This window comes from Etheostoma cragini, chromosome 9 (assembly GCF_013103735.1).
Source record: "Etheostoma cragini isolate CJK2018 chromosome 9, CSU_Ecrag_1.0, whole genome shotgun sequence".
Classification (NCBI taxonomy): Eukaryota; Metazoa; Chordata; class Actinopteri; order Perciformes; family Percidae; genus Etheostoma; species Etheostoma cragini.
Window position 1 is genome coordinate 8,942,805 of NC_048415.1, and position 13,010 is coordinate 8,955,814.

Genomic DNA, 13,010 nt, shown 5'->3' on the forward strand with positions numbered 1-13,010 from the left:
TTATTTATTTGTGTAGACTTATTATTCATTTATTTAGTATTGAATAAATTGGAATTCCATTGTTTTCTACTGATACTCAAAAAAATCCCTTAGTGTCTTTTGTGATGTGACACAGTCGTTTATGATGTGGGGTAATTGCACAAGTTGATGTCGCAATGACAATAAAAAAAGTGATTTATAGTGAAGCCCCAGTCACTTATCAGCATAGTGTTCCAACTATTACTCCGCCTGGTCTGCCCGTCTCAGCACCAATGACCAATTGCCGGTCATTAGTCTTCTTGGTACTGTGGCTTGTTCAGACTGATCCGTTGCCGACCTTTTGCTGGACACTTGTAGGAGTAAAAAATGTTTTTTTGAATCCAATTCTGCCTCCGTTGTCTATATTTATCATTTATGTTATTCTAACATGTGTACAGATTGGGATGTAGTTGTCCAATTATACCTTTAAACTCTGAAATCCTTATTGTTATCACATCCGTCTGTGCATTGGAATGTTGTGAACACAGTGCAATTAAGCAACAACTTTATAATGGATGGAGCCAATTTCAGCCATCTTTTACAGTTATCTGTCTGACAAAGCTCTTCCCAAGACAATTTGCCTTTGTACTTAAAGATGCGCTGTGGCAATTTCAACGAGTAGCTCTACAGCACATTATTTGGATGAGCTGGTCTCTGTACTTAGTGCATATCATGCTCTACTACCAGCTTTTGCTAAAAAATGCACTGTAGGCAAGGAGTAAATGTTAACCAGAAGCTTTATCAGTCCAAGATAAACATGCCATCTGACTTATCAGATCCTGTAAATACTGGATTTTTAAATTAGATAGAACAGGACCACTGGAAGAAAAATAGCAGTAAAGGAGAAGACTGAGGAGCAGAACAACATTTGAAGTTTAATTAAAAACTAAGGCTTTGCAAAAGCAGGTGAATTGCCAAAAGGTCTATTTTACGTTCATGGCACTGAAATGAGTGGGATGGGTTAGGGTTGGTGGGATGCTTTGAGTTTATGTGGGGGGAATGAGAGGAATACTTCCTCCCAAAATTCAGGCAAGCACAATATCTAAGATGGCATTTGGGAGAGAGGAAAATACAATTTTCCACTGCCACTGAATTGCCATTGCTGGGTTGAATTGTTGGCCGTGCTAACAGGATTGGACTTTGTGTGTGTGTGTGTGTGTATGTGTGTTTGTGTGTGTGTGTTTTTGTGAGTGTGTGTGTTTGTGTGTGTGTGCGTGTGTTGGGGTGTGGGGGCTAACCACAGTGATAAGCTATTTAGTCCTCTTTTTTTACCACCCACACATCTCTTCCACAGACACTCTATTGCAGGCGCCAGCCAATCACTACCTCCTTCTCTTTCTATTCCTTTAACCTGCGTCACTCTGCATGTGTTGCCATGGTGATCACCGATGCTCCCCCCACATTTTGTTTCTCTGACTCTTTGAAGCTGCCTTGTGGCTGATGATGCAAGCAGGCTGCACACATCATCACTTCCCTTAGGAAGAAGGCCTATTTTTACCACTGGGCACAAAGTATACCAAGCTGCCCAACATATTTATGGAACCACATCTAATCCCAACCTGTCTGGAAATACATCTCTACCCCCACATTCTGCATCTCTCTCTCTCCCTCTCCATTCGTCTAACGTAAATGCTGTTCCTTCAAATGCTTATTTTTATTTCTTGAATTGAGATGACAGTATGTCATGTGTCATTTTGAAACCAGTTTACTATTAGAACTATGCCGTAATTTTTGTAGACAGCAACCACATATTACCCCATATCGGGAATGTGCTAGATGGAAAAAATAAAATGAATAGGAAAAAGTCAACACAATGGACACTGGATGTTTGCAATAGAATACATGTGCTGAGGTTTTCTTTTCTTTTCTTTTCTTTTCTTTGCCAGGTTTAAATTGGAGCAAGCTAGAGCTGAGCTCTATCTCCTTCAATATCATATCACACTTCACTTTCAGTAGGCTATTAGTAGGCTACTTAATGGTTAAGTAATCAGTCGTTAATGATTAACCACTCAGTGTGATGCATTACTTAATTTGCAGGTAAGCACAATGCTTCACTTAAGGTAATTAATGGTTATGTAATTTTTTGTTAATATTAACTACTTTGTATGATGCACTACTGTATTTGCAGGTACGCACAATTCTTCACTGGAGCTTGAGTCCAAGTCATTCAGGACCTACATTCTTGTGTAGTCTTCCTTATTACAAATTGTTACAGTTTCTCGCGCTGGGTGTGGCCTGCAAAGGCCAGGCAATATAACACATTCATGGTACAACCTACAGCCTAACCCACTTTTTGGGCTGTGAGCTGGCAGTATTAACCAATGAGCCACTGTGCAGATGCGACAGATCAACCTGTTGTCCTCCTACAGTTACTTATTTACTGTGGAGGTTATACATTTTTCTAACACATTCTTAATGTACTGTATATATAAATGTGTATACATTGTGTCTTTGTGGTAGCAATAAGCATTAATTACCAGACAAGACCAACAGCCTCAAGCGTGCATTGCCATGAAACAGTTAAAAACTTTCCACAAATTGTAATTAACATTTTTCTGTTTCACAGTTAGATGGAACATGGATAGAAACCTCCATTTGAGGTTAATGAAGCACCTTGCTCAACACTGGAAAAATAACATTAATATCAATGATTCTGTGGGACTGTTGCTGTAGCTCCAAAATCCAAAATATAAAAATATAATGTAAAAAAAGATAAGCAGGCTATAGCACTGTATACACTCTCAGCACTATGATGTTAAACCTGTTAAATAAACAACTAAACTGATAAACATAATGTATGTAAATAATATAAAATAAAAATGAGTACTAAATGAATTTGATTAGTTATATTAAAATGCCAGTGTGAACTTGGTGTCAACGTGTCATTCAGTGTTAATTTGTAAGTACAGGTCTTAATAATGTTCTAATACGATGTTTTATTTTGTTCCATGTGTACAGTAACATGTTCTAGAAAACAAAATATCAAGTGTGTGCTCTTGTCTTGTTTTTCTAAAACAGCTTATGTTTAACCATGAATTGGTGTAGGCCTGGTGAGGTTTTGTGGTTAAGTGTGTGAAATTTTGTGTGTGTGTGTGTGTGTGGGTATATGTGTGTATAATAGGGTTCGGTACAAACCAACAGCAAGTTCTCACTCATACACTCACGCACTCACATTGTGCACGGGGTTCCTACGTCCTCCATGAACGTGGAACTTCCTCCACTTTGAAACTTAGTCATCAGGCGTATTGGAGCACATTAGTAGGACAAATACTTGTGTACCCACACTTGTTCTTTACTATATTTACCACTGAATGTATAGTGCTGAACAAAAAAACAAATCTTAATTTCAAAATATCCAACAGATCATCAAATTCTAAAAATATCATTTGCCCTAATCCCATTCTCGTCCCGTTGAAGAAAGGAGGCGTGGCAAAATGTCCATGCTGTGAAGACACAACACAGTCCTTCCTTCATGTGTACACATTGAACCACAGAACCTTTTTAACATTTTAGGTATTTCATGATCTGATCTTTATTTTTTTACATATTTATGGTGACTGAAGGGGACTTAAGCCTGCGTTGTGTATTTGCTGTTCCAAACAGCCACACTTGAAATTAGGGTAAAAAAGATGGCCGTCATAGAGGCAAGACATAGGCAAATGGGAAAGCAGTGCATTTTTTCAGTCTTTCCTGGAAGGCATTTATAGTGTCGCACTGAGTTGTGACCATGAAAAGTAACGCATAGTTGTGTAAAGAAAGAAAATGGAGAGCTTTGAGTTCCACTTCACACAGCTGGCCAGTCGTGTCAGAAGGGGAGGTGAACGTCACGTGAAGGTTTCTGAAAGTTAGAAAATAAGTTCTGATTTTGAAGTTGGTGTAGGGGGAGGGCACTGGTTTCAGCATGTTTATGCCTTTAAGGCTTAATATTGTTCTACAAATACATATAGTCATGTGTCATTCATCATCAACATTACCACCAAAGAGGTTTAAGATTACATCACCATATCTGCAGCAATGTATTTTTATGAACCCACAATGATCATGTGTGAAAGATAAGTGCTGCAAATTGAAATGAGATCTAAGATTAGGTTTTATTTGACGTGTGTTTTATTTTTGAGCACACGTGCACACACAAAGTCACATACCTGCTATTCAGGCACTGTATCATTGTTGGCCTGGTATTTATCTTTTATCAACTACTTTGAAAGAATGCCTTGCAAGCTTATTCAATATCAAATTGCATCCAATGCATGTTCACTTCCAAACCAGCTGCCAGCAACACCATACAACCCTTATTTAGTTTACAAACCTCAGGTTCACATGGAATTCATAGAAATTAAGGTGAAAGTAAGCTTTAAAGTTTCTTTCTGACAGAAGAAGATGAATGCTCATTTCTATCAATATGTTGGACTTCGACAAAACGAATATGCATTCTCAGGCAGGAACTCTAAATTACATTTTTACATTTTGAATTTAATTTTCATCATTCACACGCAAAAGAAAAATCTAAATCTAAATTTCAAAATGTTTCGCTGTCATTACTCATTTTTCACAAGTGTTTTCTTATGTTCACCTGCTACTGCAACAAAATTGGCGTGTGTTTCAAAAATCATAAGGCTAAATTCACTGATTTTTTTGTGCCTTATTGTGTGTGTGTGTGTGTGTGTGTGTGTGTGTGCTACATCCTTTTCCAGCTACAGCCTGCCTTTTTTCTTGACTGCAGGCTCAGCACCCCCACTCTCTCAACACTGATACTCAGCTTTTTGACAAAAATATCTCTTCCCCCCCCACCTCCATTTCCGCCAGTTTTGAGAGATCTGACATCACAGGGTCCATCATGTGATCCACCCACACAAAGCTTTGCAGTGATATACGGGGCCTACCTGTGACGCACATACCTCCTCTGTGTAACCCTTTACAAGCCAGAGCACTGTTTGCTAATGGAAGAAATAATTTGGCCCCATTTCTGTATTCATGGACAAACCAAGCATGGGAACCAAACTGAGACGTGTCACATTAAAGGAACCATTCAGTTAATTTATTTTGACATGAAGTTTGTTTGTCGTGCAAAATGTTTTTATACAAGTGTTTAAACTTATTAGGATAAAACACCTTTAAATCTACCATCTTGTTGTGAAGGGGGTCCCAACATATAGGATATCACAATCAGTACATAACAAAAAAGAGTGATAGAATAAATAAAAATAGACATACAAAACAGACAAAGCACATACATTCATCAATGGAAACATTGAAAATCTTACAACCAAAGTAGTCATTAATAGATGAACAGTTGAGTGAAAGTAATACAGTCAGGTATGAACGGTATTCACAAAGAAAGTATAGACTAGTAGTGTATTATTATTATTATAAGTATTGTAAACTTATAGGTGTTAGCAAACATAACAAGATTACAAAGGGAGACTAAATTAATTTTGAATGTGGCGGGGATAGTCCGGAAAATCCTAACAAAATGTTCTAACCTTGCACAAACAGAGCTTCCACTAGTGCTCACCAAACTTGCACTAAAGATGTCCGCCTCATTTTCATTTTTAAAGAAATCCACTGAAAATAAACATTGGTAATATTCTTTAAACTCTTCTTGATATTCTGGACGTTAAATGTTAAAAAGGATAATTCAAATACTAATTGTAATGCCAATTTGATATCCATTCAAAAAGTGGAAAGTGAAGTTGGAAAGGTTTGTGAGAGAAAATGGAAACTCTTAACTGAAATTATCATGTGATTAGGATGTGGGCTGCACGCAGATCCAACTAAAAAACAACTTGAAACTGTAAACTGAGCCAAGCAAGTGTTGAAATCAGATCAGTTTCAGATTCAACTTCTCCAAAGTGTGTTGTACAGGAATGTGTGTCTTGACTGAGGCTCTTATACAGAAGTGAGCAGCCTTTTTTTTAAGGAGATCAACAACGGTCCATGTCCAGAATCATGAAAGCTGATATTTTCATTGTATCCTGCAGTTAATCAATTATCATCCCTACATTATGTATACAAAATAATAAAATAATGAAAACATGGTTCCCAGCACTTCACATTCCAGACTTTAGTTTATTATAAATATTTCTCGTTTTCTCTGCTCTTCATGGCAATAGAACTGGTAGGCTAGGCCTACCAAAGATCATCTATTGAGAATATAAATAACTCATATAAAAAATCTTTACACACATTTGGCCTACATCTCCCACAGCACTTTTAAGCAAATCTCTCAGTCTTCCTCAGAAGATGCTCAGTTGTTGAGAAATATAACGAGCCTAGCATAAGTGAATCCTGTATGCTCTGCTAAACAGTGTGTTGTCTGACAGTAACTTTAACGCATTGAGAGTCATTACAAACATTCATATCAGTTCAAATATTTAACTTAAAATATTACACATTAAGTGACTCTTCTATGAGCTAAGGTCTGCTAATTACCAGCATAACCCAGCACCATTTCAACCTAAACAGAAATCTATAACTGGAATGGGTGAAACCCCTTGGGTTTGCCCCTAAACATTTTTTTCCTGACATTGTCACAAAGCTATATTGGTAAATGACCATACCCATAAAATGTACCTGCTCTCGAGATAAACTTTATACATACTGAATTATAGGCTACAACGTGTTTTCAGACAGATCGATCAAACAGCCACTGATCCATTTTATGTAAGAATAGACTATAATAGATTGTAATCTATAACACTAGATTAGAAGTAGCCTAGGTCCACAGTTGAAACGTCTGTATCCAGAATGCAGCAGAGTGAGACTTTCCTCGTGTCTCCTCCTCTCTGCTTGGTTCCTCCAATTATTTCAATGAAATATTGGAAAACGTAATATCTGGCCAATGTGCGTCGATGTGACATAATGGAACGTGCCAGCCTAGAAAAGCTCGAGGCTGTGCGCGCGGGCGTGCAGTAGCCTACTCAGATCCTGCTCGAGAACATACGCCTGACAAGGCTTTCAGTAAAGTAGGCTGTTAGACAAATCAATTAAAGCTATATTTTTACACTACTGCTGTTTATTTCTGCGAGGTTATGGGCAAGGCACCACTGTGAGGGACTGTTGAGCAGTAACGTTAGGACTTGTCGTTTTATCATTATTTACTGAAATAATGATGAAAAAGGATATTCACTCGAGCCTGACAGACGAGGCAAACCTCAAACCGCATCTGCGCGACGCCGAGACCATCCTAGGCTCTCCGGACCTGGGGCTGCTTAAACTGGCCTCCCCGGAGCTGGAGAGGCTTATCATCCAGTCCAACGGTATGGTCACTACAACGCCAACAAGCCCCCAGTTCCTCTACCCGAAGACGATAACGGACGAGCAGGAGTTCGCTGAGGGCTTTGTGAAGGCTTTGGAGGACTTGCACAAGCAGAACCAGCTGAACGGAGCCGGGCAGACGAACGGCAGCCTGGATCTGGGCGCTAACATCGCCCCGGTCACCATCCAGCCGGACCTACCGGTGTATACGAACTTGAACAGTTACGGTATCGGGCCAATGGAAACCACTGTCAACTACTCCACGGACACAGTCCCTTTCCCGCCTCCTCCTTCGCATCATTTGGGGGCAGCCCCGCCGGAGCTGTCTCGGGTCCAGCCACCGAAGGAGGAGCCTCAGACGGTGCCCGACGTTCAGAGCTTCGGGGAGAGCCCGCCGCTGTCTCCCATCGACAATGACTCACAGGAGAACATGAAAGCCGAGAGGAAGAGGCTCAGGAACCGGATTGCAGCCTCCAAGTGTCGGATGCGCAAACTGGAGCGGATCTCGAGGCTGGAGGACAAGGTCAAATCACTGAAAAGCCACAACACCGATCTGGCCTCGACGGCTAGCCTGCTAAGGGATCAAGTGGCGCAGCTGAAACAGAGAGTCCTCAACCATGTCAACAGCGGCTGCCAGCTGCTACCACACGAAGTGCAGGTGCACTAGTCGGAAGGACAGACCTGCTCTTGGGCTACCGACCAGCATATAAGCTTCATGGACTTTCTTAATGTTGGTATTTCTGTATGTATTGCGTAGCCCCGATGTGTGCCGTTCCCAGTGAAAATAATGCAGGCCACGTAGGCCAAATGTATTATTAATTGGTTGATGGTTTTGAGCATCGGCTATATGTAAATAATAATAGGGTAGGCTAGAACACAATTCATTTTAATACATTTTAATTCGTAAAGTAGGCCTAATTACCAGGATCCACATTCCTCCACAGTCGCCTCCACCCAACGGAGAGCACAAATCAGTAGGCTAGTATTAGTCATTGGATTTTAAAATGAAAAAAATCCCTGATCGTTTTGGGGATTTATGCCGAAATTAAGAGCCTTTTAATATGGTCGATGTATGGAATCCTGTTCTACCTCGTATATTATGTTGATGAACAAGGCTTCATTAAACTGCAGTTTCATTTTAATGGACTTTGGTTTTGGGCTTTCCTAATGAGAGAAAGAGGCAGCCCTTATTGGTGATATGCATTGTGCTCAACTTAAATGACAGGAAGCACAAAATTGGAGATTGTCTTCCTGTAAAAAATGTTTCCAGACTTGCCGTGTCTGTTTAAAGTTTCAAACATGGACCAAACAGATTTATAATATTTCTATTTATAACATAGGCTAATATTAATATAATACGTATGACACAGAGACCCTGAATATATTAGAAAGTGTCTTAAGAAAAAATGCACATACACCCACATTTGATATGTAAAATATGACCTAGCCTAGACCATTTTCCATTTATTTATAGGTAACAATGTGCATGGTGTTTACATACTCGAATGTTGCCCACAGCTGGGTGTCAAAGGGTGCAATTAATCAGTGCTTATAATCTTTACTCTTTACAAACACATATTTTTATCTATTTTTTACTCTACTGTGTCCCTATTTCCTTGTGTTCTTGTTTGAATGTGAAGAGCGTAACCTTTTTCGTTTTACTGACTGTTGCTGCCAACTCAAGCCTACAGTTGTTTGGCTGTATGCTGCTTTGTTCTGAATTAAATGCTGCTCGGCAATAAACACTGTTTACTCCATTTTGACAATACTCTCATGTTTGCATGGCTTTTGTGAAATCATAGGTCTAAGTCAGTGTGTGCATCATCAAAGGAGCCTTTTAGAACCTTATATGGTTCTCCAAAGAAGGTGGTCAAAATCAAGACATAGCCCACTATAACCATTCATTGTAAGGCTATGTTGAGATTCATAAAGGTATTCAACTAACTGGGTTGACTGAAGAATCAGTTTTGGCTTTCATTGCACTACTCCCAAGAATGACACGGACAATTTTGTATTAAGTAATATTTGAAACATTATAAAGACAGTAAGAAATACTTTTGAGGGTTATGTGGCAGTGCCAACAGAAAATTTAAACTATAACTGGCAACAGCTTAACTCAACACCGTATCATTATAAATTATAGTGATTATTTTTCCCGGATCACTTCATGTACATTATTGTGATAAGGAGTACATTTATATATGTTCCTCTAATGGAGACTGAATGAGTGATTGTGTAATAGGATAGATTCTGGATGTGTGTGTGTGTGTGTGTGTGTGTGTGTGTGTGTGTGTGTGTGTGTGTGTGTGTGTGTGCGCGCGCGCACGCGTCTGTGTGGACAGCTGCATCACATCATCACCCTGGTGTCTTTCTCCCTCTGCTGGTTAATTAAGGAATTGGTTGAAATTATATTTTTTAGTGAATATTTTGGGACAGTCTGACACATTGAAGGACCTGGAAGAGGATAAGTTTGATTTTGCATGTCGTTGAACAGATGTCATCCCATAATAAAGTGATAATGGGGTCTGTATGGCTGATTTATTTGTGTTTTATTGAGTCCTTAGCAAGGTGGAATAAATCTCATTAGATGAGGTTCCTTACAACTTACTGTTATCAAATGATGTTATCTTTATCCACATCTATGTAGTGGTCCTTAAAATCCGGGTTAGACCAAAATACTAATTATATCAGCCTATACAGTTAACACTGGGTAGCCTTTTGGTGTTAGCCAGTCAGTGTCGTCCACCTACAGTATAATGAACAAGATGCTCTTGTCTGACCACAGTTCAAGAAACTTTTGTGTACCTTTGAGGCGTGTTGACCTCAAAGGTAGGAAGTTAGCATGTCGTCAGTCACTCTGAAGCAGGAATAGATGGGATTTTGACAAAACATCGCTTAACTAACTGCACAACCAGAAGCTAATAGCACACTTTCTCTTGTTTCCCTTAACGCCTGCCCTTGTCACACGTGATATTACATGCTTTGCTGATATGATGGTTATTTAATGGGAAAATCTAATGTAACAAAAGAGCTACTTTTGACCATGGTTTTTACATGCATTCACCTGGTTAGTCTATTTGATGACAGGATCACTGTGCACAAATATTTTGAACACTTACTGGCCGAGTACAAATCTGTGTGCATTTAACAACTCTAAAGAGCTTGTTGCTGTACAGTATATTTCTACATTGTCTGACAGCAAAAAGTGGAACATTGACGTCTTGAGGCAGTTAGGACAACTTTTTGGGAAAAAATTTGCTATCAACATGAAAGACTTTGAGCTTTCATGACACCAACAAATGTAATTGGTCAAAAGAAAATCTGAATTTCAACTTTACTTTCTAGGGTTAAAACAACATTCATGATGCAGCACAAGTGTTTTTTTCAGTTAGTGTGCATGCATGATATCAGTTAATATTGGGACTTTAACTTCATTAGAAATAGCAGGTTACAGTACCTATCTCACTAACAAAAGGTACAAAATCTTGTAAATCTTCAAAAACAAGAATCAACTAATTGTTAGTAACGTTTTTATTGTTTTACCACAAAGTACAGATAAAAACATCCACAGCATATTCTCTCACCTTTATGGCCCAAACTGAGGAGGATGTGAAGAGGCAGTACGAGACCATTTGCAGTATGTTTCTTCGTGCTAGTAGAAGATCTAAGGTCGGCAACTTCTACCAAGCTTGATGACTTTTTCTGTTGTAGATACTGTAATTTGCATTGCTTATGTAACAGAGTAACACATTCATTCACAAGCAAGCCTAGTAATGAATGCAGATACAGTACAACATGGCTGTTTTTTGTTTTTTTTAGGTTTTTACTGTCTTTTTTTCATTGTTGCAAGCCTTAGTCGATACAACACAATCCACACATATGACTCAAAGATACCATATTTACAGATGTGGTTTATATAGAGAGGAAGACACATTAGAAAGGAGAACAGTTGAAAAGTTTGTATTTTATCAGAAAAGAAACAGTCACAACCAGTAAGAAGTAAAATGTATGCAGGATCAAAATCGTCTCCCAGGTTTGTTGTCATCATGACTCCCTTATAATAATTAATAATTTGGTGGGGCACACTAACTGGGGCCTCAGATTTTAAAAGTCAGTGGCACATCTGTGATTTCAGATTGGAATGCTACACTTGACAGTTAATTAATGCAACAATTACTATCAAAATAAATGCTTTTCTGAATTATATTTGCTTCAGTCACATAGTCAGAGTCACTTTGTTTATGAAGTTGATGATGTTGACAGTGACTTGTGTAGTGCTTTGCCCCCTCAATCCATCCTCTTTATCTCTGTTTTTACTGGAAAAAACAGCATTCAAAAGGTATGCATTTTCCACCAGCAAGCCTGGCATATCAATGACATAACAATAAGAATGATTTCTAAATTACCCAAGTTCACTTCAGTCCTCCAAGCAGGATTTGTTTTATTGGTTTTATATTTGGTCACACTGCTCATTATGGAATCCTACAACAAAAAAAGTGAGCTGCTTCTACAGCAGTCTCTGGTGAAGTGAAAAGAGCGAATACCCGGCAAACCAGTTTTAACTGTGGAAACTCTATTCAGACAAGGGTACAAACATCTTCTGAGTGTTTGGTATAGTAATGTACACCTAGAATGAGTGATGCCATGTGGACTAACTGTAAAAACAGCTGTTAGTAGAAATGTGGAGTGGTTGGAGCAAAGAAAACCTCAGAACAAAATATTTAATTCCTGCATTGATTTGAAACTAGTAGTAGAAACACACCAGCTACCTGGTCTGTGAACATATCAGCCTCCAGCTGTTTGATGCTGGTTAAACAGTGCTGCTTGTACTTCTCCTGAAGACTGAACATTGGACAAAGCTTTGCACAAACAGAATGTAATACTGATTCTGAAGAAGTTGCTTACTGTAGGGCTGTTTGTCACAAAGCGAGGAAACATTAAATTCCTAAGTGTTGGCTGTATGTCACACATGTCATCCTATTCTCTACTGATGTTTCCTTTCACTCCCTCTATGGGTCAAACTATTAGATAAAGGCAGAATACCATAAAAATATCAAACAAAACAACATTGTTTGCATCAGCCGAAGCAATTCCATCATATTTTAAAGAATGATAAAATGCTTGAATGGTTATTGTTACAGGAAATTTTGATATTTGATAAAGTAGCTGTGACTATCTTTATAATTTCTGTTAGCGAAAGCAGGAACGATAACATGTTGAGGCTGTTGGGACAAAAAGCGTCCATGTTATTGCTCATCCAGGAGTAAAATAACTTATAGATTTGAGCCTTCTGAAATCCCAAATCTTTATTTTAAATATTACTTGATGTCAGCTGTGCTGCAGTTGCTGTCTGGCTTAAAGGATTTATGATGCAGCACAAAGTTTATACGGCAAGCGCCTTCATCTTATATAAGAGACATTTTAAAATGCTTCCCTTTATTAGCAGCAGTGCTGGAGAATGACCAACATTTTAGTGATTTTCTGGTTTTCTGGTTTGGTAATTCAGACTCAAAAGGTCATTCCACAGTATTTTTCTAAGCAGAAAGTTTGAATTTCTGACGTCCCTGTAAGGCAGCATGAGACAAAATTGAGAGGGAAATAAAACGACTCACAGAGGAGTTGCCGAGGGTGCAATCAATTCCACACAACATCCAAACAAACCAACAACATAGACCTCTTATATTTAATACTATCCTCATAGAACTTTATACCTTTTAAATTCATTTCAAGAAATG

At 38.7% G+C, this 13,010-nt stretch overlaps 1 protein-coding gene across 1 annotated transcript; it reads left to right on the top strand.

The window, feature by feature from the left end:
• The first annotated feature begins 6,912 nt into the window (after nucleotides 1-6,912).
• Nucleotides 6,913-8,129, top strand: LOC117950314 (transcription factor jun-D-like). The gene has a single exon (XM_034881250.1). The coding sequence runs from the start codon at nucleotides 7,127-7,129 to the stop codon at nucleotides 7,940-7,942; it is 816 nt and encodes a 271-aa protein (XP_034737141.1). The 5' UTR covers nucleotides 6,913-7,126; the 3' UTR covers nucleotides 7,943-8,129.
• Nucleotides 8,130-13,010: the final 4,881 nt, after the last annotated feature.

Coding starts and splice junctions, on each gene's coding strand:
- LOC117950314 (XM_034881250.1), top strand. CDS start 7,127: ATGATGAAAAAGGATATTCACTCGAGCCTGACAGACGAGGCAAACCTC.